Genomic DNA, 25,797 nt, shown 5'->3' on the forward strand with positions numbered 1-25,797 from the left:
TATGCTGTTTTGAAAACTTTTTTTTTGTTTAACAATATAACAGTAGCATTTCCCTTGAAAATTTAACATTCTTAAATAACATGGTTTGTAATGGCTGTTTTCTTTCATAATTTATTTAAACATTCTTCTCTGATTAGACATGTAGATTGCTTCCACTTTCCACCTGATACAGGCAACCTGTGATGAATTTTTGAATTGTTCCTTAGGATAATTCCCTGGAAGTTGCACTGGGCATATTTATTTTTAAGAAATAAACACAATATTAAAAACACTTTATTTAGTCTTTAGTTCCTTATCAAGGCATGAAAAATTACCTACATGATGGCTCGTGACTGTTTAAGCTCACTCACAGTAGAAACATTTTTTTAGGTCCTTCAAATCGTTCCAATTCAGTGTCCTCTCTAGACCTGGAAGGAGAGTCTGTATCAGAACTTGGAGCAGGGCCTTCTGGGAGTAATGGAGTTGAAGCTCTGCAGCTGTTGGAGCATGAGCAAGGTAAGGTGGGGTGGAACATAGCCGGGCAAGTAGCAAAGAAGTTACGAGGTTGCAGGATAAACAGTGTGTTTCCATGGACGTTGGCTGTGTTCAGTAAGAATAAATTTAAGTTGATTATATAATGACTATTAAACTTGGACTTATTCATAGCTCCTTCATTTCTTAAACATGTGTTTAGTTGGTAAGTGAATTCTTTAGACTTGAATTATATAGAATAATTAAAATGAACTGTGTGAATTCTGTAACATAAGGTATTTCAATTCTGTAACATTAAAATTTTAAGAAATGCAAACATAAAACCTCAGGGCTCAAGGAACCTACAAGAGGGAGAGAATGGTACACAAACGATTGAAAGTATCATAAGAGTGCTTTGGCCATTCTGCGTGAGCAATACAGCAGATGAAAGTGTAGGGAGACACTTATTGGAAGAAAACACTAGCCTTAAAGCCTGGCTGGCATTGCGTTGGCAGAAACTGGGGATCGGGCCTTCTGGGGGGAGAAGCAGTGTAAGGCAGTCAGAGAGGCGGGAAGCCACCCAGGCCTTCTGCAGGAACTACCAACTACAGGAATAGCAGGAGGTAAGAATTGGAAAACAGCAGGGTCCTCGTTATGCTTTAGGAAGGTTAATTTGAAAAGGGTCTTTAGGGTCTTTGGATTTATGCATTAAAGATCATTAGGTGGCCTTCAAGGGAGTGTTAAGGGCACCGGCCCTCAACTGGGTTTGAGGCAGTGATTCTTAGACTTTAGTGCACATAAAAATTAGTTGGGAAATAAAAAGAAAAAGCCATTTTCCCTGTCTCATTTTTAGAAATCTTGGTTTATTCCATTTTAGAGAGGAAGAGGTCATTGTCAGTTGGAATATGTGTGTATTGAATAAAAGTAATGGTATATTTTACTTGATCAATTTGTCATTGTATCAATTAGGATGAAATTTTCTATAAATAACAAAAGCAAAATATTAGTAGCTCAAGACAAAAGTTTTTGAAAGAGTGTCAATTCCTTAACAAGCCCTCGAGGCCCTGTTGGTGTAGGTGGCTGGCATTCTGCGGTTTGTGGACACTAGATTAAGACATGAGCTGAGGCACACTGCAGACTGCTTCTCATTAGTCAAGGGAAGAGAGAAAACTCTAGAATTAGGGGGGTGTATCTGTCATATAAAAATTATTATTTTTTAATTATGTCTCAGCAAAGGACAGAATGCTGTTTGAAAATGCCATGGCATCATTACGGGTACATACAGATTACATCTAAAGATGTTATTTATTTTTAGAGAGAGAGAAAAGGAGGGAAATAGAAATATCAGTGTGGGAGAGATACATTGATCACTTGGCTCTTGCACACCCCCAACTGGGGACCTGTCCTGCAACCCAGGCATGTATCCTGACTGGGAATTGAACCACCGACTTTTGGTTTGGAGGCCGGCACTCAATCCACTGAGCCACACCAGCCAGGGCAAAAAAATATTTTTTTAGTATAGGTTTATCATTTAATTATTGCTACAGTATTATGTAACAAACCACGTCAAAACCTAGTGACTTAAAACAGTAAACATTTCTTTTTGCCCTCAAGTCTATGGGTCAGGTGGGTGGTTCTCCGATTTGGACTGGGCTCACTCATGCACCTACGATCACCAGTGGACAAGTAGGGAGCTCTGCTAATGTTAGCTGGTGGTCGTTTGGTCCGTGGGGAGCTGGCTGGTCTAGAATGACCTTTGCTTTGCTCCAGTGCAGTCCCTCACCCTCCAGCTGGCTAGCTTAAGCTTGTTCTCTTGAGAGGAGCAAGGGTGAGAGAGAGCAGAAGTTTATAATGGCTCCTGATGTCTAGCCTGGCAGCTGGCACACTTCCTCCTTACCCTTTCGGCCAAAGCAAGTAACAAGGCCTGTGCAAATTCAAAAGGGGGGATATACCCTGAATCTTGATCAGAGTCACGCTGCAGAGGTTGTGGATAGAGGGAAACAATTAATGGCATCAGTGGCCCCAGTTAATCTGCCAGAAGGGGAAGTCCATATACTGAGCTGAGTTCAGAGAGCAAAAGACTGCATCCATGAGGTAATAATTGTGTGTTTTGGTACTCTGTGCTCAGTGTTAATTATAAAATGTGTAAAGTGAAGATCAAAGACATAAAGTTCCTCATATCTGATTAAGAAATCATAGCTGTGCTACCATTTTTTAAGTGCTTAATTTTGTTTTTGATAGCCACAACACAAGATAATCTTGATGATAAGCTGAGGAAGTTTGAAATCCGTGACATGATGGGACTGACAGATGATAGGGATATATCAGAAACAGTGAGTGAGACCTGGAGTACGGATGTCCTGGGAAGTGATTTTGACCCTAACATTGATGAAGATCGCTTGCAAGAGATTGCAGGTAACTGCTGTTTAACGTCTGGAAGGCTGCTGTTGAGTGGCTCTGTCCACCGCCCTTCGGGGGAGGGGTGGTCGGTGCTCTCACAGACGTGTGGGCGTAGCCGTGCTACCTGGGCAACTGAGGTGACCTCACATAACAAGGCATTTGTGTGTTTTTTCTTTACTTACTGTAAATACGGGTATGTTTTCCCCGACTACATTTAGCTCCACTCTCCACCTCCCCAGAAAAGAAAAACCAGCCTTTTGAATTAGCCTCTCATCAAGTCTGGTTTGTAGAGTATAGTATATGTTATTAGTCTGTGATTAGGATGTTCTTCAGAGACTAAATATTGTACCTTACCTTAAAATGAAAATTCTGACAGAGTATAGCTATAAAATCTTTTGGAATAATATGATACTGAGAGTCTCTTAAAAATTGAGTTTACTTCTGAAAGGATTAATTCAGTTCCAAAAAGTAACCTTTTTTTTCTTTTTCTTTTTTCCATATCAAGCTTATTGATGTATAATTATAAACATTAAAATTCACTCTTCTTAAGAGACTGTTCTGCGAGTTCTAAAAGATTCATATGGTCTCGTAACCACCATCTTTATTTTCTTGACAAATTATGGAACGTTTTAAGAAAATAGAATAGTATAATGAACTCCGTGTAGCTGTCACTCAGCTTTGACAGTTACACATACATGTGGCCAGTTGTTTCATCTCTTCTCCCATCCACTACCCTTCCTCCCCTTCCCCCATTGTGTTCAGGCAGGTTCCAGACATTATTTAATTTTTTAATATTTTTAATTCCTTTACTTTCAGAGAGGGAGGAAGGGAGGGAGAACGGGCGGGAGAGAAACATCGATGTGTGAGAGATACATCGAGAGGTTGCCTCTTGCACCTGCCCAACTGGGGACCTGGCACGCAACCCAGGCATGTGCCCTGACTGTGAATCGAACCAGTAACCTTTTGGTTTGCAGACTGGCACTCAGTCCACTGAGCCACACCAGCCAGGGCTGGACATTATTTTATTTTTAATTATGTCATGATGTATCTTTATTTTTATTTTATTTTTTTTTAAAGACTTTATTTATTTATTTCTAGAGAGGGAAGGGAGGGAGGGAGAGAGAGAGAAACATGAATGTGCGGTTGCTGGGGGTTATGGCCTGCAACCCAGGAATGTACCCTGGCTGGGAATCGAACCTGGGACACTTTGGTTCCCAGCCCGCGCTCAATCCACTGAGCTACGCCAGCCAGGGCTCATGACGTATCTTTAAAAGGTCACTTTTACCAGTAACCTTTTTCTAAGAGTTATTTCTGTTTGTTTTTTTTTTTAAATCCTCACTGGAGGACATTTTTTATTTCATTCCTTTTAGAGAGAAAGGAAGGGAGGGAAAGAAACATTGATGGGAGAAAGAAGCATCAGTCGATTGCCTTCCTGTACGCTCCTGGACTGGGGATCAAACCCTCAACCTAGGAATGTGCCCTGACTGGGCATTGAACCTGCAGTCCTTTGGTTATGGGAAGGCGCTCCAACCAACTAAGCCCACACTATCCAGGGCCAAAAGTTTTTTTTATGCACTGAAGTAGAATTGTTCTTTTAATAGGTTAATCAGAAATAGTAGAACATTCTGAACTTGAATATGTTTAACACAGTTGTACAATAATATTGAATCGTTTCTGTTTGCATTTTGGGGTAGTGTAAATAGATTTCTTAATTGATTTTTGCATTATTTTGTTCCAAATGCTAAAGTATTTAGCGTTTTTTTCTGGCAGTCAGCTCAGTTTGAGCAGTAAGCTGTATCTGCAGTTGAATGAGTGCTACAGAGGCAAGATGCATTTTCCTACAAAGATATTTTATTGACTGAGTATGTGGCTAATGTGCCAGAAGAAAACCTTTTTGGCCAGTATAACTTTATGTGGTTAAATGTCTCTCGATTGTTTTTAATCCTTGTAGAGCTGTAAATTTTAGAGAGCTGTTAGGCACAGACACGAAAAATTTACCGAAAGACCAAGTTGAAAGCTAGTTGAAACGACTTGACCTAACCATGTGTTCTCTCTATGGAGAGTCCAAGGTGAGCAGGAGGCAGTGGATGAAAAAGAGCTTGTGTCATTGTGACCAAAATGGGAAATTTGAGTTTTTAGTGGTGTTATTGATTGAAATTACTCTTACCTTGGCTTATTTCCTGTGGCTAGAGTAGAGAGATCTTGTTAGCTTAGTGTTTGGCTTTTTTCCATGATCTCTGCTCTTCCCATTCAGGACCTTTGTTAACCTTTTGCTCCCCACTGGTTATACAGGTGCAGCAGCAGAGAACATGTTAGGCAGTTTACTGTGCCTGCCAGGTTCAGGGTCAGTACTTCTTGACCACTGCACTGGTTCTACCATATCAGAGACAACAAGCGAAGCTTGGAGTGTAGAGGTTTTGCCAAGTGACTCAGGTTAGTATGCCGTCACTCTTTGCATTTTGATTTGCACAGAAGTTTTAAATGTAAGGTATTCCAATTTCTGTATGATGGACATTTTTTCAGGTATACATTTGACAAGTGTTGTGAGGCAATCTTACTGCTAAGAATTTCAAATGGGAAATTAGTGAGGTTATTTTCTGTTCATCAAGAAAAAATCCCGTGTTGGATGGCATAGGCTAAGGTGGCAGGTGCCTTCTGACTCTGTGTTCAGTTATTTTGGAAGCAGCTGTTAGTAACTCATCAGGGTTCTGTGTGGGGCACTGAGTCCAGTGTTTCCCACTCACTCGTCACAAAACAGGAACCCCGCGTGGTCGGATGCCTGGTAAGCATGTTTAGATTTATCCCAGAGTAGAACTGGACCCTTTAAAATGTACCTAATGTATTTTTGAAATGCACTGAAATTGAGACTCTGGGGCACTGAGAATTTTTTGTGCCGGGTTATAAATGTATATAAAGTATTTTGTACTTTTTTTTATGTATTGCATTTCTACTTTTTTTCTGATTACGAAGAAAAATCTTTGCCCTCAACTAAATGTCAACTACCAGAATGCAAATAAAAATAACTGTGTGTCTGAATTACATTCTCTCTGATGTACTTGGCACAAGAATAATTAAGTGATCCTGGTATGTGTTGTATAATGTTAACACATTCAGACATGCCGACCTTTCCATAAGGAGACAGCAGGATTCCCTCACTCTTTTGAGCATCCGTAGAAGTTGTTTTTTAAAAAGTGGTTAGTTTAATGCTAAGTTATTTCATATTCTTTTGTTCAGTTCAATTGCTAACCAAAGAGCACATGGAAAGGTGACCTGGAATCAGTTTTCATCTTTGCACAACGAACTGGCCTCGATTGGGATGAAAATCACAGCCTTGACTTTTTTTTAACACTTGATCCAGCTAACTTTGCTACCTGGCCCAGGCTCAGAAATCTATTTACACTGATTTCATTCATGCCCTGGTAGCTTTCATCACCTGGGCCACAAGCTGAAACTGTGGCATGCTAGCAGAATCACTAACGCAACACCTCACGTCTTCTGTCTAGAGGCCCCAGATCTAAAGCAGGAGGAGCGTCTGCAGGAGCTCGAGAGCTGCTCTGGCCTGGGCAGCACATCTGATGATACGGATGTCAGGGAGGTCAGTTCCCGCCCCAGCACACCAGGCCTCAGTGTTGTGTCGGGTATGTCTGTCTTGTTTTAAGGAATAAGGACTTCAAGGTGTGTTCCCACCTTTCCGTTTATAAAGTTGATTGCAAAGAGATATGTTTTATTTAAGAGCTGAGTAATTTCCAGGAAACGAAATTATTTCTATGGGACCTTAAATCTGTGAGAATTTAATGTGTGGCTTTTAAAGAGCATGTTGGAGTAACTGGCAAACGGTCTGTATGTGTTCCTTCTATAACTCTGTCTGTTCTCGGTAGCCGCTGCCTCTACTGCAGTTAGATATCACCTGGTAATTCTGGTTATATTGTACAAATCAAGGGAAATGCATTTAAGCAATAGTGCAATAAAAGATATAACACCAAACGACTCACATGTATAGAACCAAGTCACAGAAAAATTGAGAATATTTACATTTCTCCAAAACTCATACTTTTTGTGTGATTATTTTGTTCTTGCTGTTTATTTTTGCTTTCTTTTTTTAAGGCATAAGTGCAACCTCTGAGGATATTCCCAATAAGATTGAAGACCTGAGATCTGAGTGCAGCTCTGACTTTGGGGGTAAAGATTCTGTCACTAGTCCAGACATGGATGAAGTAACTCATGGTAAGAAGGGGAAATGAGGGCGACTTTTTAAAACAATCACATTCGTGGTGAAACTGGCAGACTTACCATTGCTGGTGATAATATCCATTGTTACAGCCCTTTGGGACATAATTTGCCAATACATATAGTTAGTCCTGAAATCAGTCATAAGGAAGTCTTACGCAGAAAGATGTTCTTCATAACATTAACATTTGCAAAATTTAGATATAGCCTGATCACTGAAAAATAGAATGGCTAAATGAATTTTAATATAACCACTTATTAGAACTTATGTAGTTATTTTTTAAATGCTTTAAAGAATAGAAAAATACCTCTTTATATATTTGTTTGTTCTAAACCAAGGTTTCTCATTGTTAGTACTATTGACATTGGGGTCGGGTAATTTTTTATTGTGTGGGGGGCTGGCCTCTACCAGGAGCATGCCCCCCACATCCCTCCCCTGCAGTTGAGACAACCAGCAATGTTTCCAGACACTGGCACGTGATCTCCTGGGGGGCAGAATAGCCCTAGCTGAGAGCCACTGTCCTAAACGTGCAACTTTCAAACTGTACTCTTCATGCACTGCTGAGGGTCCTTAAGACCTTTTTGGGGGTGGAGAGCATGAGAGCAGACTAAATTCATAGCAATAAAAGGTTATTGTCCTTTCCACTGTACGGGCACCTGCACCGATGGTGCACCAGCTGCAGTGGGTAAACTTGCCGGGGCCTTTAGCACGAAGCAGGGCGGTGGCACAAACTGTGCTTGTGGTCATTGCACTCTTCTCTCACCATTAAAATAAAGGAAAAAGTTTCTGTGGTGAAGCAGTAAAGGTTATTTAATTACATCTCAATGCTTGAGCACACATCTTTCTAATATTCTATGTGAAGAGAGAAGAGGGACCGCTAATGGAAAAGCACCTCTGTGACTGAGTTGTGATCTTAACTACCTGTTCTTTTCTTGTTTGTTTTTCACGAAACACCATTTTCACTTGAAAGAAAGACCGACAGACAGACTGTCTTTGTTCACACTTGGGTATTTGTCAGACATGTCTTGAAAATGAACAGAAGGAGCCTGTCACTTCCCGACAGAGTAGAATTTGTTGTCAATGATAGTACTCCAGCTTTCAGATAAAAGTTAGAATTTTGGAAAACTTGTGTCCACTTCTGTGAGCTTCACAGTTTCCCACTACTTAAAGACTTTCCTGGTGAGATTTGCAGTGATAATAAGAATGTAATTTTTCAAATTCATATGTTGAAATGTGTCAACATTTAGAAGATTAGCGTATCTAATTGAACTAGTATTTTCCAGGTGATCGATGCATGATGTTACAACTCTTGCATGAGTAAAAGATCCATTTAAAATGCAAGACAGTCCAGTTAATTTTAATGTAACAGAGAACAGAAAGTTCCCTGACTAGGTTTCAGATTCCACGTTATACCTAACCTTTAAAAAACTACTCATTAAGATTTGATACAGTATCAAAGAAAATATCCACAATTACTGAAAAGGCTATTAAAATATCATCCCCTTTCCAACTGCATGTGTGAGGCCAGTTTTTCTTTACAGTCTTTAACCAAAATGTCATATTGCAACCGATTCAAAACAGAAGCAGATATGAGAATCCAGCTGTGTTCTTTCTAACCATATAGTAATTTGTAAAAATGTAAAACAATGTCACTCTTATTTTTTATTTTGGAAAATGTAGCTATTTTTCATTATAAGGGCTATTTGTATTATCACTTAATGGGTATATTTTAGTGTATACACATGTAAATATCTCTTTTCAGTTTTAATTTCTAATTAAATATCAATACATATAATCAGTAATTTTAAAGAATGTAGAGGCATTCTAATATAATTTTGAGAACTCATGTTTTAAGCTATCTTTCATAATGATACACTATTTCTGTAATTTTTAAAAAGGGAGATAAGTATAAGATAGAAAACAAAAGGAAAAATGAAAAGGTACACAACACTAATTCATTATCAAAAAAGCTCAGATTCAAAAAGTCCGGAGTAACAGTTTTTATGTATTCGAAAGTGTTAGCCTCTGCACACTCACCTATTTTAATGTTTCTGATTTTGATTGTTTAGACATGCTCCGAGGAGCATCTTTTACTCTGTAGCTTAAAACAGTGCACTTTAGAAGTTTGAGTTTCTTTCATGGTGTAATGTGTTCATTTTAATAGGAGTTTTTAAAGAAATTCTCATTTGCTGAGAGCAGTATTAGAATTTCCAGTTGTACGATGTTTTATTTATACTCCTTCTGTGGGCAGTGTCGCCCCTATTTCCACAGACGGAAGGTGAGACTCAGGGAGGCTTGACATTCTGAAGGTTTCGGTGGTTCCCATCCTCTGGCTCTGTGACCTTTGCATTGACTGTGAGCCAGTTTGGCTCTAAGAAGTCACAGGCCTGTGGATGGTAGACCACTTCAGTGTCATTAAAACCCATGTATGTAGCAAAAAAGCATAGTAGGAATTTGGGAGTAATAAGAATTTGACCCTTATTTGATTCTTTTTTTCCTGAAATGCCCCCAAGTTCTAATTGACTAAAACTGTTTGAAAACTGGGAAAATGTCAGAACCATTTTCACAGTGCTGAAATGCGCGCTGAGTCACGAGTTCTGACCTGGCCTCGCTGTTTGGTTTAGGCGCCCACCAGCTGACCTCCCCGCCTTCCCAGTCGGAGTCTCTGCTCGCCATGTTCGACCCGCTGGCTTCACATGAAGGTAACCTAGTCAGAGGAACTTTTTTTTAAAAAAAATTGAGATATAACTGACATGGCATTATATTTAAGGTATACAGTAAAATGATTCAGTATTTGTATATATGGTGAAACAGTCATCAAGGGAGCTTTTTAAAAAAAGAATATTTTTTTAAACTGAGGGGCAGGGAGGGACAAAGGAGGGGAGAAACATCAATCGTGTTGCCCTTCGTGTGTGCCCCGACCGGCTGGGCCCAGGCCTGCAATCTAGGCATACACCCTGACCAGGAGCCAAACTTGCCATCTTTTGGTTGGTGGGGTGGCACTCAGCCAACTGAGCCACACAGGCCAGGCCATCAAGTAAGCATTTCACTCTCGTCTTACCACGGACAAAGGCACGCGACCAAAACCCTCTGTTAATGCCTTGGTTGGATCAGTTGTGTCTCAGCTGCAAACTTTTTTCCCTATGTTCCAGGGGCTTCTGCTGTGGTAAGGCCCAAGGTTCACTATGCCAGGCCGTCCCACCCACCACCAGACCCCCCGATCCTGGAAGGAGCTGTGGGAGGAAATGAGGCCAGGCTGCCGAACATTGGCTCCCATGTCTTAACGCCGGCTGAAATGGAGGCATTCAGGCAAAGGCATTCCTACCCCGAGAGATTAGTTCGCAGCAGGAGCTCTGATATAGTCTCTTCTGTCCGGAGACCCATGAGTGACCCCAGCTGGAACCGCCGCCCGGGGAATGAAGAGCGAGAGCTCCCTCCAGCCGCAGCCATTGGTGCTACTTCTTTGGTGGCTGCACCTCATTCCTCGTCTTCATCCCCGAGCAAGGACTCCTCGAGAGGAGAGGTAGGGGACACGGGCCACGCCGCAGAATTTGTGGTCAGCTCTCATGTTCTGTCTGCCTGGTGCTCTTGGTATCTGAAACTAGCATGGGTTATATCCATCTAGGACTAGGGATGGACAGTAGTCGTAATTAAAGATGGTCTGTCATTCTAGTAAATTCACAACCATATAACCCATTAGAAGTACTGTGGTACTTTGGTTTTGTAGTAATAAAGCTTGCATTTTTATAACACTTTTAGCCTTTCATCAAGTAATTTTACATTTAATTTCATTTAAACCTCACAGTTTTCTTCCAAGATGATTAGCTAGCTATTATTTTTCTTTTTTTCCCCCCAATGAGGTATTATTGTTTATTTTGAAACAATTACACAGAAGTTGGAAGTAGAGACAGCTCCACCCCCAGCCATGTGAGAGTACGTGGCCAGCCCGATGCTGCCGCGCTCCTCGCCTGTGACCGCTTTAGTGCGGAGCCTCCCGCACGCAGCGCCTTCCGCGCCTTCCCTGCGCGTGCGGCAGCCGCCAGCACCGGGAGAGGACTGGTGCACCGCTGCGTCTGCCCCTCCAGCGCTCACGGCCCCGTTAGTTCGCCAGTGTGCCCCTGGTTGTCCCAGTGACGCTCGCTAAAGGGCCTGTGCAGGATTGGATCTCGTATTCAGTCCTCATGTCCTTCAGTCTCAGTCCAGAACATTTTCTCAGTTTGCCCTTGACCTTCGTGATCTTCACACACTTAAAAATTGCAGGCCCATTTCTAGAATTGGGGCTTGTTTGATGTTTTCTCATGACCAGTTTTTTTTCCAATGAGGTATTATTTTTTATTTTGAAAAATAAAGCTTTTATTTTGATAAAAATGAGCTTACTCATCCTCGGCAGGAATGTCACTGACGTGACAGTGTGTCCCTTTCCCTGCCTGTGCTGCTCATTAAACGACGGTGTGGTCCGCCAGGCTTCCCCACTGTACAGTTCCCGCTCTCCTTTGTAATTCAGGAGTATTTTGTGGGGGAGTATTCGAATATATGTGAATATCCTGGTCTTTGTCAGACTTATTTACTCACTTATTAATTATATCTGCGGGCCCATGGTTTTCTGTTTTAATCAGTGGGTTTGTTACTGTCATTTATTTTTTTCCCTGGTTTGGCCTCTGGGAGCCCCTTCTTCATGAGTGCTCTTAGAGAAGATATTTTTAGTTCCAGTTTTGTAGAAACAGAAATTAAATGACTTGTCTAAGGTCACGTGATGGGCTGGTCAAAGAATTGTAGTTGCCGTCCTTTGACATGTGGTCCTGATGACAACTCAGCATAATTGGTGATCAAAACTTGAACGTTGAAGTTGGTCAGATCTAAGTTTGAGTCCCAGCTGTGCCACATACAGACTGTGTGACTCTGGGGAAGATGAGTGTGATAACCTCTCATCTATAAGAAGGGCTTAATATTAGTATTTATCTCCTAAGGCTACTGTGAGGTTTAAATGAGATAATATATAATCATTACACTCAGTGTTGATCTCCTAAGTACTGTGAGGTTTAAACGAGATACCAAATATTGTTACACTCAGTGTTGATGTCCTGAATACTGGGAGGTTTAAACGAGGTAATACATACCCTTACACTCAGTGTTTGGCACACAGTCTAGACTCGGTGTTATTATCAATGCTACTGCCACCGTCTCTGCTGCCTCTCTAGACGTTGCTTGCACTGTGTTGACTCTGTAAGAACGTATTAAGTGCCCACACTATGCTAGGCTCCGTATCAAGCTCTGGGTTTACTAACAGTGATGAGACAGCGCCTGCCCTCAAGCAGATCATTGTCTGGTGCTTGAAGGGCGCACGCCCATGTTTCAGAAGTTTCCTATACAGCAATAAGAACAGTTTTGCTTTTAAGACAAACCTGAGTGGTATTTGTGTTTCAAAGACTAAATTAAATCCTTTTCATAGTCATTTGTCCTGCTGCCCACCTACAAATAAAGCATCAAACTTTTCCTACAGACTGAAGAACGCAAAGATAGCGATGATGAGAAATCAGACAGGAACAGACCTTGGTGGAGAAAACGTTTTGTTTCTGCCATGCCTAAAGGTAATTTTATAAAATATTAGAATGCCGTGTTAGCAATAAGAAGCAAAGCCCCAAAATCTTTTTCAGAGAGCCAGTACCTCAACTCCTCTCTCTCTGAGGCTTGCTGGGCTTGTTTCTAGCTCTTTTCAGGGTAAAGAACATGGTTTCTCGCAGGTGACTGCTAAGGAAGAGCTTTAGAAGTAGCAGTTGTTGTTCTTTGCAGGAGGTGGTAGTGGTTTCATAAATGGAAGTCATGCAAGTCACAGTTGTTTAAAGATCATATGCCACTGATGGTAGACGTGTAGGACTTACGACATACGAATTGCCAATAATTACTGCAGGAGAAAGGGATGCTGTCAGGAATTAAACTGAAAATTTGAAATTCGTCCTTTACATTCCTGGAATAAACTTCAGCTTTTAATGTTTATGTTCTTTGAGAATATTTATACTCTATTAGTGAGTGTCTAATTTGGAGAGGTAGGTGTATAAAATTGTTTGCTTTTTTTGTGCATAGCCTGGCATCATACCAGTAGATACTGGGATTTGAGTTTGCAAAGCATCTCTTCCTGAATGGAGAGATCTTCCAGGACTAAAGCTAGGGACTTCTTCCGAAGGCCTCTTCTCCGCCCCGTGGTGCTCAGGAGCTGAGGAGCACAGCCTTGGCGCCGCACTCAGTTCTGCTGATGAGGAGGGCAGAGTGAGGCTCAGAGCTTTGAATGTGTTGTTTTTGAGCAGAGGTGCAGAGGCAGTGGTTTTGATTTAGTCCCAATGGATTCCTGTTAATTCATTCTTCCTGTGGCAGACGACTCCGAAAGCTTCTCTAAGAACCCTCAATGCTATTTTAAAAACTATTATCAGTTGACACTTGGGATTTCTTAGCTTTTAAACTTTTCACCTTCCTCTCACTTAGAAATGTTGGCACGCCAGTTAACCCAAAATGACTGCTGTCTTCCGAGTAGCGCAGTATGTTATGTGTCACACTACTGACTTTATTTAATTTCCAGCTCCTATACCATTTAGAAAGAAAGAAAAACAAGAAAAAGACAAAGATGATCTGGGGCCTGACAGATTCTCAACACTCACAGGTTTGTAGACCCATGGACTTCCTGGCTCCTTCATTCCCAGAGCACATATTTCATAACACTTTTTCTTGGGTGCCATAAGCGTTGCCTCTTTAGAAGAGTGTGTCTGTGTGTGTACAGTGGGGAGTATGTTCTTCGTAGCTTTGTGGTTTCCAGTTGGCGGCCACAGTGAACCTCAGTGTGCTCTTCCTGCAGACCGCCACCACCATCATCATCCTCATTATCATAGCTTCCGTTTATGATGAGGCCCCGGTCCCGGGCCTCTAGACACACCCTGCAACTCGACAGCTTAGCGGGAGGATGACGCGTAGTGCCTTCTAGGAGAGCGTGGTGCTGGTTTCAGTGCTCTGCATGCCATGCCTTCGGGCCCGTGATTGAGTAGTTCTCTCTAACCTTTTCTCTAACGCTGATCGTAGCATTCTAAATTGATTTCCGTCTGTAGCGCTTGATTATTCAGGATCACAGTGAAATTCTGTTCTGCTTAATTTCCTTTTTTTGTGATGAAGTGTGTGTTCAAACAATATCATAAATTTATAAACTTTACTAATTTTTTACAGCTTGAATCATTTTAGCATTGCTATCTGACCCAAGGAAAATACAGCTAGGGGTTGGGTTCTTACCTTATTCGGCTCTTCTGTTTCTACAGCTTCTTTTTGGCACATTTTGAATGAGTACCCTGAAAGGAAAGAGTGTGAGAAGTAGTGTTACTGACATGACCTTGAGTTCGGTAGCTGTGCGCTATTTCCAATGACCACAGAGCACCTAGCGGGGAATTAATTTCTTGCCTCATTTTTTTCTTACCTTGATTTTAAATTATGTCCTGCTAAGTTAAAATGAAGGGTTTTATTTAAAAATGAGATGGATTTCGAAAGAACATCCTCCTCAAAGCTCATCATAGCACAGGTAGAATCCCATTTTAATGCATGCTATTCTGATGTCTAGTTCTGTTTAGATGTAGCTCCTTGTCCCAGCATACGCCCTGCTTGGATGCATGCCCTTCCCGGAATAAAGGGCTCCAAACCGCAGGAGCCGTGCTGCTCGGCCACGGGCCCCCGCTGGGAGCAGTCAAGCCCATCTCATCGAATCAGCCAGTATTTGTTGAACATCTGACTCATGCCGGGCACTGTGCTAGGTGTTGTAGGTGTTAAGTCAAATCACACATGATCCTATTCTTCAGGAACTTACAGGCTGACTGGGCAGAGTGGCAAAGGCGTGCTTTTGGTAAGATACTTACGTTTCCCTACCATGTTTCTGGTGGTAGGACATGACCAGTGTTCACAGCATGGAATGCTCTTCGTGAAACCTCATGGTTTGATAATATGGAATTGATAATTTTGGAGAATTTACTTTTCTTTGGGCAATACATTTTTCTTGATTCTTGGTTCTTAAGTGGGAAGGTACATAGAGTAGAATAAGTTTTTCTCATAAAGTATTTCATTTTCTGTGTGTTTAATTCAAGCCATTTAACTTCTCTACTGGTGCAGAAACTTCTACACAGTCCTAACTAATGACCCATTGAAAATGATCATTAAATCTATTGTAAAAAGCTATGAAAGGAAATTTCTTAACAGCCTGCCCATAATCCCACCATCCTAAGCATTCTTTTTTTTCCATGTTCTCTCCCAGTGTTTTCATATTTGTTCATGGCTTCTCATGACTGAATCAGAGCATGTATTTAAGTGCATTCTTTTACCACGTGTTACTTCATAAACCCTCTCCCAGTCTTTACTAGACATAGCTGGTTTGTTCATTTTCATTGGTTCTAAGATGATCTATCACATGATTTTACTGCAGTGCGAGCCTTCTCTTGCTTTGGGATAGTTAGAATGAATCTAACTTTTACTATGAAAATTCTGCTCATAGTTTCATATGTGTAGCAGTTTTTGTTTATTTTTATTTTCCTGGGATAAAATTTTTAAGAATGGCATTATAGAAATAAAGTTTACCGGCAGTATTATGGCTTTTACTATGTTTAGCCAAATTCTGTTGTTCTTTTTTCAAAAGAGCCTCAACAGCACCCAAAACCAATAGCAAAAAGTATGCCCTCTCCAAAAATTTTTTTTGTAATGATAAAGGTTTTATCAGTTTACATTTTGAAGAGATCAGATTATAGTTCTTATCATGCATGCAAATGCCATTATAGCAGAAAGATTAAATTACTTTGGAAATCCTTTCTCTCTAAAGTTTACTACAATTTTATGGAGACAAAAATAATGAATATTTTGTATAGAAACAAAAGGAGAGCCTGTGAACTTAAATACTGAAACTCGCATACACCTCGGCTTCCTCTTCTGTAAAGCGGGGGTGACAGGAGTGCCTCCCTGCGGGTTCGGCGCAGTGATGGATGCGGTCACTTATGTCAGATGCTTAGCACAAGTCCTGGCACGGGGTGCGTGCTCAATAAATGTTAGCTGCTATTAATATTAGCTGCTATTAACACACACATACAAATTCTAGTGATTTTTATGTGATTTTTTTGACTTTTTAAAAAATGGGATTCTACCAGAATGTGGGCATTTATGATAGTTACCTGCCTGGCCTAGATCCACCCCAGGAGTTTAAATTTCACTAGAGAACTTTATTGTATCCCATAGATCTGTAGCAGTTCTTTGCTTTATTAATTGTTAATCAATTCAACGGCAGGAAAACATTTCGATGTGCTGATGTTGCTGACAGGGGAGCGGTCCTGCCAGTAAGCAGTGCTGCCTCTGTGATTGTGATAGCTTTTTCCCCCGTGCACCCCAGGTACAACCCCGATCTCCCTAGCAACGTCCAGCTTCTCTAGGAGTCCCTCCGACACCATGGCATGCACAGAAGTGCGCTGCTCCAGCGGCTGCATGTCAGGGTGCGAGCCAGCGAGACAGAATATGAAAATCGGATGTTTTCAAATCTGGTGTAGAGAGAGAAATCCAGGAAGTGAGGATGGAGGAAGGCAGTTTTTATTGTTATTTAAAAGGCTTTAATTCTCAGTTTAAATGCTACTTTTTTTCTCCTTCAGCATGGAGATGTCTGAATAAATGAAGTCCGCATATGAAAATGCACTGTTGGAAGTTCTGTTAGCATGAACTGCTAATGACAGTGGTTTGAGTGTTAGCGTTTAGAAACCCATCATCCATTCAGTCTGCACTGGATTTATTGACACTGTCATGCAGAATTCTGGCGATGATGAGAAAGTGGAGCCAGTCCTCCCAATTCCGTGCTTTGGCAAGGCTCTCAGACCTAGCAATGGGAGGAGTAGGCAGCTGCATGGTGCCTCTTAACATTGAGATATGTGCTCTTTTTAAGTCTCACCTCCTAATCGGCCTTTGGGATTATGCTCCTGGTGTCGTACTAACATCAGAGTTGGTCCAAACCGAGGGGAGCTCATTCTCTCCCTCTCCTTTCCCTGCAGACGACCCCAGCCCTAGACTCAGTGCCCAGGCTCAGGCCGCCGAGGACATTCTGGACAAGTACAGGAACGCCATCAAACGAACCAGCCCCAGTGAAGGAGCATTGGCCAACTACGAGAGTGCAGGTGATGACCGGGATCAGGATTGGAATAGTGATTTTTGTGTCACAGTGATAGAGGTGATTGGCATTAAAAGTAGCCTTACTTCAGCTACTTTTGAATAGCTGTGCGAAAAATACGGTACAGTCCTCCAGGTAAATGAACAGGAAACAAAAGTCTGTAAAAGCATAACTTGTGTACTGCATGTGTTTATGCTGGTGTGTGTACGGAGTGTCTCTGGAAGAAAACCAAGGGGGGGAGCCCGGAGAGAGGTGAAAACTACACAAAAGTTGAACTTTTTCAAGAAATAGCACACTTTTTTTTCCCCAGAAAAGTTGAAAAAATAGTACAATGAAGGTCCATATTTCCTGTACCTAAATAGACATCAGTTGTTAAGATTTTCCCACATTTTTCTCTCTAGTTGGTTTTTCCTGAAGCATTTGAAATTATCTAAGAATATTTTTTGTATATGCATAGTATCTTTATTACACCGAGGAAATTTTTTATTCCCTTGACTGTATACGTGCATGTCTTGTCTTTTCTAAATTGATTAGTTAAAAACATACAGCTATCGCGGCACCCCTGGCTGCATGTGTGAGCTCACCCCAGCTCCTTCCTGGCAGCGGGAGAAGCCCTGGGGAGGAGACTGGGGGCCTGAGCGCACGGCCCCCTCAGCCCATGCCTAGTGGAGGGGTTTGCAGCTGTCCCCCGGGGCAGGGTTCCATGCCCACGAAATGAGGTGTTAGGTGTTACTTAAAACGATGTGGAGGCCCCTTTCAGTTCTGTGGTTCAGTGATTCTGATCACAGAGCATTATCTTTATTAAATTAATAATGACTCATTTTTTTTCAATTAGGATTGGTATGAGAAGCAGAACCGTTCTCCTTCTCAATAAGTGATCTCTTGGTATATTATCATTCTTGTCCATTATCTTGTTTAAATGTTTGAAGTTTTCTTTTTTCAAAGAACTCCTATTGTAAAGCACAGTGCTGACTTATCTCTGAGTTGCTCAGAATAACGGCTAGTGCCAGAATATTCCAGATTAACCTAATTACCCTTTTGGGGGTGGGTTTTGTTTAGAGGTCATGGGTGATGGGGAAAGCGCACACGATTCTCCTCGAGATGAAACACTGCAAAACATCTCAGCCGATGATCTGCCGGACTCCGCGAGCCAAGCAGCCCAGCCTCAGGACTCCGCTTTCTCCTACAGGTATTCCGTCGGCAGGCTTTAGGGCCCTGGGGTTGGGCTCTTCACCACTGTTGCAGTCACCTCAGGTCACGTGATGCACTGAGTCCCTTCGTAAATGTGTAAGGCAGAGGGATAAGTGAATGCAGTGGCTGTGTACTGAGAAGACCCTGCTTCATGTGTGGCCGCCCAGTATCAAAGACTTTAATTCAGGGACAAAAGAAAACCTCGCTATGCCCATAGGCACCACAGAAGTAATTAAAATGAAACAAGTGGCAGTGCCTCTGTCCCCGGAAAAGCTTTGGCCTGAGTGAGGAATGTTGGGGGAGGGGGGGGGTCCGCTGCGCAGTCATTGACTAACCCACTGTCCCCTGTGGACTGGCTCACGCCCCTTAGTTTGTCACCTCCTCGCTCCCCAGATTCATCAGTCCCCAGTACATGGCCAGTATTGCTCATATTTACTCCCCCCATTAGTTTAAAGAAAGCTCCAACTAGTACATCATTTTATTTATAAATATTACAAAGCGTTCTATTTTTTCACTGCAGTAAAACTGGAGTAACAAACAACTTTTATTTTTTGGCCATGACTTTATCATTATATATTTTATGAGTCTTTGCAAAGTGGGTGAACATTACCTTTGATAGGCTTGGTCTGTAAGTTACTGGCTGTATGGGAAACGAGACAATGGGGAAGGGCTCAGAGCCAGTCAGGTGAGGTGGACAAGTGGCAGTCCTGCAGGGGAGCAGACTTCGCCCGTTCTCGGAGGTGTTCCAGCTTTTTGCTTTGGGTGGCAGCTTCGGACATTCTGAAGAAGCTCTGGTCCGTGCCATGCAGGACCAGAAAGGGCCACGTCCACTCCAGATAAAAGAATGTTTATGGCTATGGGGTGGGGGGCAGTGGGGGTGGAGGGACTGAGGAAAAAGGGCTCATGGACAAGGACAACAGTGTGGTGACTGCTGGGGGGAGGGGTGTAAGGGGACTGAATGATAATGGAGAAAAAATACAATAAAGATTAAATTACAAAAGAAAAAGAATGTCGGTGGCATCTCTCAGCGTGAAGAGAGCTGCATTGTTGTGGTGGGTGACAGGTCACTGAAGGGCGCTCTACCCTGGGTGCTGGTAGGTGCTTCAGTAGCTGGAAGTTGCAGAGAAGCCGGTCTGGCTCAGCCAAGAAGGTGTCCAGCACCAGAGCAGTAGGAAAGGGCTTCCTGTCTGGTGGCTGGATCAACACTCGTCGAGAGCTATAGGGCAGGGCCTTGTGGGTGCCTGTCCTAGTCCTCAGCACGTGCTAGCAGGGCCGAAGTCACTTGTTTGATTTTGGTGACTTTACAGAACGGCTCTTGCCCAGAGCACTTTTACATCCTTGCTCCTCGGGTAACTGGGAAGCCTGTTCCTCTAAGTGAGGTGTCAGTAGGTTTAAGATCACCTTTTCATTTTTGACCACTTGAGACATTCGAGTCCTGAGGTAGCATGAATTAACATGCCACATGTTAATTCACATAGTAAATGTCTGTAAAGTGTGGCCATACCTGGACACAGAAATGGATGAACTTCCAACTCACTTTCAGAGATGCAAAGAAGAAACTGAGGCTGGCTCTTTGCTCTGCGGACTCCGTGGCTTTCCCAGTGCTCACTCATTCCACCCGGAACGGTCTGCCCGACCACACAGACCCAGAAGGTGAGTAGCTGTGTGATCATTTGTTTTTTCCTACATTTGTAGATTGAACCATATGAAACTGCCCATGTTCAACTGGATTGAAGCTTTACAGCAATTCCATGTGGTCCAGCTTAATGCACTGACATTAGGATCAGCTAAGGGCACTCTGATTACTCTAGTGTTCTCCCATTGAGATCGGCGGTTCAGCTTAGATCTAACACGGTTTACGTAAGCACATGGGTTTTCTCAACAGTAACAGAATTCTTATTTTTTTTGTTTAGACAATGAAATTGTATGCTTCTTAAAAGTTCAAATAGCTGAAGCAATTAATTTACAAGATAAGAACTTAATGGCTCAGCTGCAAGAAACAATGCGCTGTGTGTGCCGCTTCGATAACAGGACGTGCAGGAAACTGCTGGCCTCCATCGCCGAGGACTACAGGTAGCACGCCCAGCCGCTCGCCTGCAGACCCGTCCCAGCGGGAAGCGTGTTCTTCTCGGTCCTTACTTTGGAAATGAACCTAGGCTCACTGCAAGGTGCTTGGCTACATTTACCTGGCTGTAGATTCCCGAGGAGCACATTGGCTATTTAGCCTGGAAATGTGGTCGTAAATGAGCAGCCCTTACAAACAGAGAAGTGCCCTTTATGTAAGCATTGCACAAAAGAGCTTTCGCAGAGGTGAGGCCAGAATAGGATATCATTCTCATGGTTTTTTTTTTAATTATTATTATTTTTTATTTTTAGAGCAAGGGGAAGGGAGGGAAAAAGAGATGGAGAAAAACATCAATGTGTGGTTGCCTCTGGTGTGCCCCCTACTGGGGACCCAGCCCATAACCCAGGCATGTGCCTTGATTGGGAATCGAACCAGTGATTCTTTGGTTCACAGGCTGGCGCTAAGTCCACTGAACCACACCAGCCAGGGCTCATTTGTCACTTTTTTTTAGGGGTCATAGGGAAGGCTACGTTTCTGGACCAGACAAGCAGGCATAGGGCTAGGAATTGCTACCCTTTGTCTAGGATCAGTCCCTTGCTAACAGTTAAGGAGAAACACGTAATGGAGATGCCTAGGAGGTGAAGAGGCTTGGCGGCTTAGGGCACAGGTGCTCTAACGATTGTTTCATCTAGACCGTACGCAGATAAATGGTGGTGTGTTGAATGGTCCAGTGGTATAGTAACCTGCATTTTGTTCTTATTGGAGTTTTCTGTAGCAGTCAATTTGAGAACCATATGAGGCATGTATCTGGTGTCCTGCAAAGCGTATTTCCTTTCAGGAAAAGGGCCCCCTATATTGCTTATCTCACTCGCTGTCGACAAGGACTGCAGACCACGCAGGCTCATCTGGAGAGGCTGCTGCAGAGGGTTCTGCGGGACAAGGAGGTGGCCAATCGGTACTTCACCACCGTCTGTGTGAGGCTGCTGCTGGAGAGCAAAGAGAAGAAGATCAGGGAGTTCATTCAAGGTAACCGACGGCCTTCGATGGAGCGTCCCTCGGCCGCGCGTCGCTGGGAAGAGGGGGAACTCGGGTTCTGCCCGTTGGCGGGCCTGCGCGTCCCAGAGCAGCTCCTTAAGTTCCCGCCACTGTGCGGGCTCGTACTTCAACTTTGGTGTCAAACAGTCCATTTTATTTTGTTTGGGATTGAGTATCTGTAGTTTATTTAAAAATCGACAAAATTGGTAAAGTTGCGGATCCACACAGTTTTTCTCACTTTTTAAAGCAAAGTATATCGTTTTTATAACACAGCCCCTGCTCTTCAGCTTTTCTCTCTCTCTGACCTTCCTCCTGAGTTTAGTGATTTGGCTGCATAGTCTCCTAAGATGAACCACGTCCAGACATAAGAGCATACTATTTACATAGCTGGTGATTAAAATGATTCCTGTAATTTTCTTTTTAAAATTATTCAGATAGCATATTTTAAAAATTACTATTTTGCATTGGAGACTTCCAGAAGCTCACAGCAGCCGACGATAAAACCGCTCAGGTGGAAGACTTCCTCAAGTACCTCTACGGCGTGATGGCCCAGGACGTCATATGGCAAAACGCGAGTGAGGAGCAGCTGCAGGACGCCCAGCTGGCCATCGAGCGGAGCGTGATGAATCGGATTTTCAAGCTCGCTTTCTACCCTAATCAGGACGGGGACACGCTTCGTGACCAGTGAGTGCCTCTGCGGCCGGTGCCTGGGTCGGACCGCGTAAGGGCGCATCCGCAGCCCCGTGTTTTAGACGAGCTGTCCGTGAGCCTTGGCGTCTGAGAGGGAGGCGCGCTGTCACCACGCTTCACCCACCGGAGTTACAGGATCAGGGGGTTGATGTCAGCCTGTTTTCAGGGACGTGGGGCATCAGGCGGAGGGCGAATGAACTGGTCCTTTGGAGGGCACCGCTGCGGTCTGTGCCTCGGCTCTGCCTTGCCTGTGGATCGCGACTCGGGGAAGCCTTCCTGGCCTTTTCGACGAGGTTCACTTCCCTGTCAGGGCTCTCGGGCCTGTGTACCTTTCTCTGTGGCAGCTTTACATTTGTTAGAGTCACGACTCTCAGCCTGGCACCACTGACACTTGGGCCAGGTAGTTCTCAGACGTGGGGACTGTCGTGTGCGTTGGCGGAGTTCAGCAGCCTCCCTGCGCCGTACACGCGAGGGCCAGTCATCCGGCACCAGTTGTGTGAAGCACAGAGGTCTCCAGACACTGCCAAATGTCCGGTGGAGGGCACAGTCGCCCCTGCTCCTGTGCTCTGGTTTGCGTGGCCCCCTGATGAGTGCCCTGTGCCCCGACGCTCCCCCCGAGAACAGGCGTGTGGCGCCTGCTCTCAGCCACTGTCACGGCCTCGAGCACAGGGCTTGTCTGGGGTGTGTGTTCATCGTTCATTAGGAACAAAAAGTTACGTGTTTGAATATCAAATATCTAGAATTGTATGGTAAAAAACTTATATCTCAGTGAAGTTGTTTTTAGAAACTAACCCTAAAGATTAATCTTATAAAATAAATACCTGCAGGGGAAACAGTGGTTCTCTGGGGGCAGCGAGAATGGACGATTTAGCATTTTTCTTTGTCCTCTTCTGCATTTTCTTGAGCATTGCTTTACAACCCCGTTTCTGTTCCCAGCATGTTGAGGTGGTCACTGTGCCCCCAGCCGGGACAGTGACTTACTGTGTCAGGGACGTGTGGTAGGATCTCCGCGTGGGTAACGAGTGTGTTTGGTTAGGCTGTTTGGCATGGAAGTTACAAGATACGGTGTGCATATCGGAGGGAGTTCACGCTCCTCTGGATGGGTGAGGAGCCATGAGACCTGCCTCTCACCTGTCTGGCCCACCCCAGGCCTCTGTCCTTAATACGCCAAGTGCGGCCAGTTTTCTCTCCGGAGCGCCAGCCAGCTCTTGGCTTCCGGCGAGGGGTACGGAATAGGAAGGGGCATTCAGACTGCACAGAGCCACTTCGAGGCAGGTCATTTCTTCTCCTCCACGGTACTTCCGCAGGTTTTGTAGAGGTGAGCTAACACAGTCTTCTGGAAAGAACATCAGAAGCCAGGGAAGCTGGGTTTAGCTCCTCTGTGGCCTTAGCCAAAACCTTCACCTGTTGAAGCTGAATTATTTTCACCAGTGAAAGGAGAGGTCGCATGTTCTGAGTCCCTTCTCCATCTAAGTGTGTCTGGTTTCTGGCTTTTGGTCCTCTGCTCCTGGCAGCCTGTCTGCTGACCAGTGTGTCCAGGCAGTTCGCGGGCTGAGGGCTCCCCTCCCTTCTCCTTGCGTGCGGTCCTGGCCTGGGAAGGAAGGACTTCCCCGCTCTCGCGGCACCCCTGCTCGCTCAGCAGTTCCAGGCAGACCCGGATGTGCCTTTTCTGACAAGGTGGAATACCTCCAGCTGAGAGTCTGAACTGTAATTGTGATCTGCATCTAGAAATAAGTCTCAAGTGTTTGAAATGTTTTAAAAAATCCATCATGACCCTTTGTGTACCTTATTTTCTGAAATACGTATTTACGTGTTTGTTCTGGGGTTTGCAGGGTCCTTCATGAGCACATTCAGAGGTTGTCTAAAGTAGTGACTGCGAACCACCGAGCTCTTCAGATACCCGAGGTAAGGCGGGTGTCGCGCGTGGGCGGCGGTGCGGGCTGAGGCTGCCGGGTGCCTCCCCGCTTTCTCCAGGAGGCGGTGTGGGCTGCGCACCACCCGTTTGCAGTGGAACCGTGCCGGTGCACCTGAGGTTCTGGAAGGTCCTCCTGGGCTTTCCGGGTGGAGGGGGTGGCTGAGGAGCTCTTACCCGCAGCTGCCCGGTGCAGCAGGGCCTTGGGGTGCTGACCCCTTGGTGCAGGAGAGGAAACTGAACCTGAATGTGACACCAGATTACCTTTTAGTTGCTGGTAATGGAGTTTTTACCTCTTATAAAATACGGCTCTTAGAAAATAGGAGAATTCCAGGTGTTTGAACTTTCTGATGGTTTTATTAAAACCCCCACTAATGGAACATTGATTAGCATAAAATTTTTAATTGTCCTTGATTGTTTGAATCTGTTATTCTTAGTACTGCAGCAAATGCACATAATAATTTATAAATTATTTTCTTTTATAAGTAGCTTGTTTGTGCTTTTGGAACCCAGCTTCTATATTCAGAGAAGTTCCGTTCTCGCTGTTTAAGAAAGATTGAAATTTTATGAATTCTAGGTTCTGTATTATTGTATGCAATTTCCTCTGTTAGTGGAGATCTAGGTTGCTTTATTTTTTTTTTAAGATTTTATTTATTTATTTTTAGGGAGGGAAAGAAGGGGTGAGGGAGAGGGGGGGAGAGAGAGAGAGAGAGAGAGAGAGAGAGAGAAAGAGAGAGAGAGAGAGATAAAGAGAGAGAAACATCAATGTGCGGTTGCTGGGGGTTATGGCCTGCAACCCAGGAATGTACCCTGGCTGAGAATCGAACCTGGGACACTTTGGTTCCCAGCCCGTGCTCAATCCACTGAGCTACGCCAGCCAGGGCTTAGGTTGCTTTATTTTAAAATTCAAAGCAAATTATTTAAAAGTTAAGCTTCAGTCTTTAGTGGTGGGCAGAGGGACCGCAGTCTGGTTTTACCGAAGAAAGGGAGACCCCCCCCCCCGCGACCGGCGGGCCTGCTTGTGCTCGAGGCCTGTGGTGGCCCCGAGGTTCAAGCAGGGTCCGCCCGTGTGCGGTCTCTCTCAGGTCTACCTTCGGGAGGCACCGTGGCCGTCGGCGCAGTCGGAGATCAGGACCATAAGTGCTTACAAGACGCCCCGGGACAAAGTGCAGTGCATCCTGCGCATGTGCTCCACCATCATGAACCTCCTGAGCCTGGCCAACGAGGACTCCGTCCCAGGAGCGGATGACTTTGTCCCTGTTCTGGTGTTCGTGTTGATAAAGGTGGGCCGAGCGGGGCGGCGCAGGGCTTCACAGGGCGGTGGGGACCTTGGCTTTTCCCCGAGCCTCAAGCTCTGTGTCACCCAGCAAGGAGGCGCCCGATGCCGAGTGTGTTCTGTCCGGAAGTTAGGGGTTTCGAAAGGAGGACCGGGAGGACCAGATTCCTAGCGAACATTTTCAGCTTTTAAAGCGGTGCCTGAAGTTCTTGGTTGGGGCTCAGTATATAATCCGCAAGCGAAAGAATAAATGTGCTTTTACCATCTTCTTTTAACATTGAATTTTTCGTAGTGCCCGTCACATAAACTACTAAATTTGCCAATTGTCTCTCTCCTCCTTTGGCCTCATATTTTGTAATTGTACCTTATTATTTTTAAACGTGCTGACCTATTT

At 44.0% G+C, this 25,797-nt stretch overlaps 1 protein-coding gene across 5 annotated transcripts in view; it reads left to right on the forward strand.

The window, feature by feature from the left end:
• The window catches only part of GAPVD1 (GTPase activating protein and VPS9 domains 1), a 61,842-nt gene that overhangs the window by 34,496 nt on the left and 1,549 nt on the right, over window positions 1-25,797 (forward strand). For 2 of the 5 annotated variants that reach the window (XM_045846049.1, XM_045846050.1), the window contains exons 10-26: window positions 370-495; window positions 2,692-2,865; window positions 5,143-5,283; window positions 6,354-6,488; window positions 6,955-7,074; window positions 9,703-9,780; window positions 10,231-10,601; window positions 12,579-12,666; window positions 13,650-13,730; window positions 17,119-17,241; window positions 18,294-18,423; window positions 19,969-20,078; window positions 20,339-20,498; window positions 21,329-21,516; window positions 21,996-22,209; window positions 24,048-24,120; window positions 25,213-25,410. In XM_045846049.1, the coding sequence (XP_045702005.1) occupies window positions 370-495; window positions 2,692-2,865; window positions 5,143-5,283; window positions 6,354-6,488; window positions 6,955-7,074; window positions 9,703-9,780; window positions 10,231-10,601; window positions 12,579-12,666; window positions 13,650-13,730; window positions 17,119-17,241; window positions 18,294-18,423; window positions 19,969-20,078; window positions 20,339-20,498; window positions 21,329-21,516; window positions 21,996-22,209; window positions 24,048-24,120; window positions 25,213-25,410 (2,510 nt within the window). Of the gene's footprint in view, window positions 1-369; window positions 496-2,691; window positions 2,866-5,142; window positions 5,284-6,353; window positions 6,489-6,954; window positions 7,075-9,702; window positions 9,781-10,230; window positions 10,602-12,578; window positions 12,667-13,649; window positions 13,731-17,118; window positions 17,242-18,293; window positions 18,424-19,968; window positions 20,079-20,338; window positions 20,499-21,328; window positions 21,517-21,995; window positions 22,210-24,047; window positions 24,121-25,212; window positions 25,411-25,797 lie in introns of those variants that run through there. The other 3 variants (XM_045846051.1, XM_045846052.1, XM_045846053.1) reach the window with 2 other exon arrangements.

The sequence above is a fragment of the Phyllostomus hastatus genome, unplaced genomic scaffold (assembly GCF_019186645.2).
Source record: "Phyllostomus hastatus isolate PE091 unplaced genomic scaffold, TTU_PhHast_1.1 phas_contig_495, whole genome shotgun sequence".
Classification (NCBI taxonomy): Eukaryota; Metazoa; Chordata; class Mammalia; order Chiroptera; family Phyllostomidae; genus Phyllostomus; species Phyllostomus hastatus.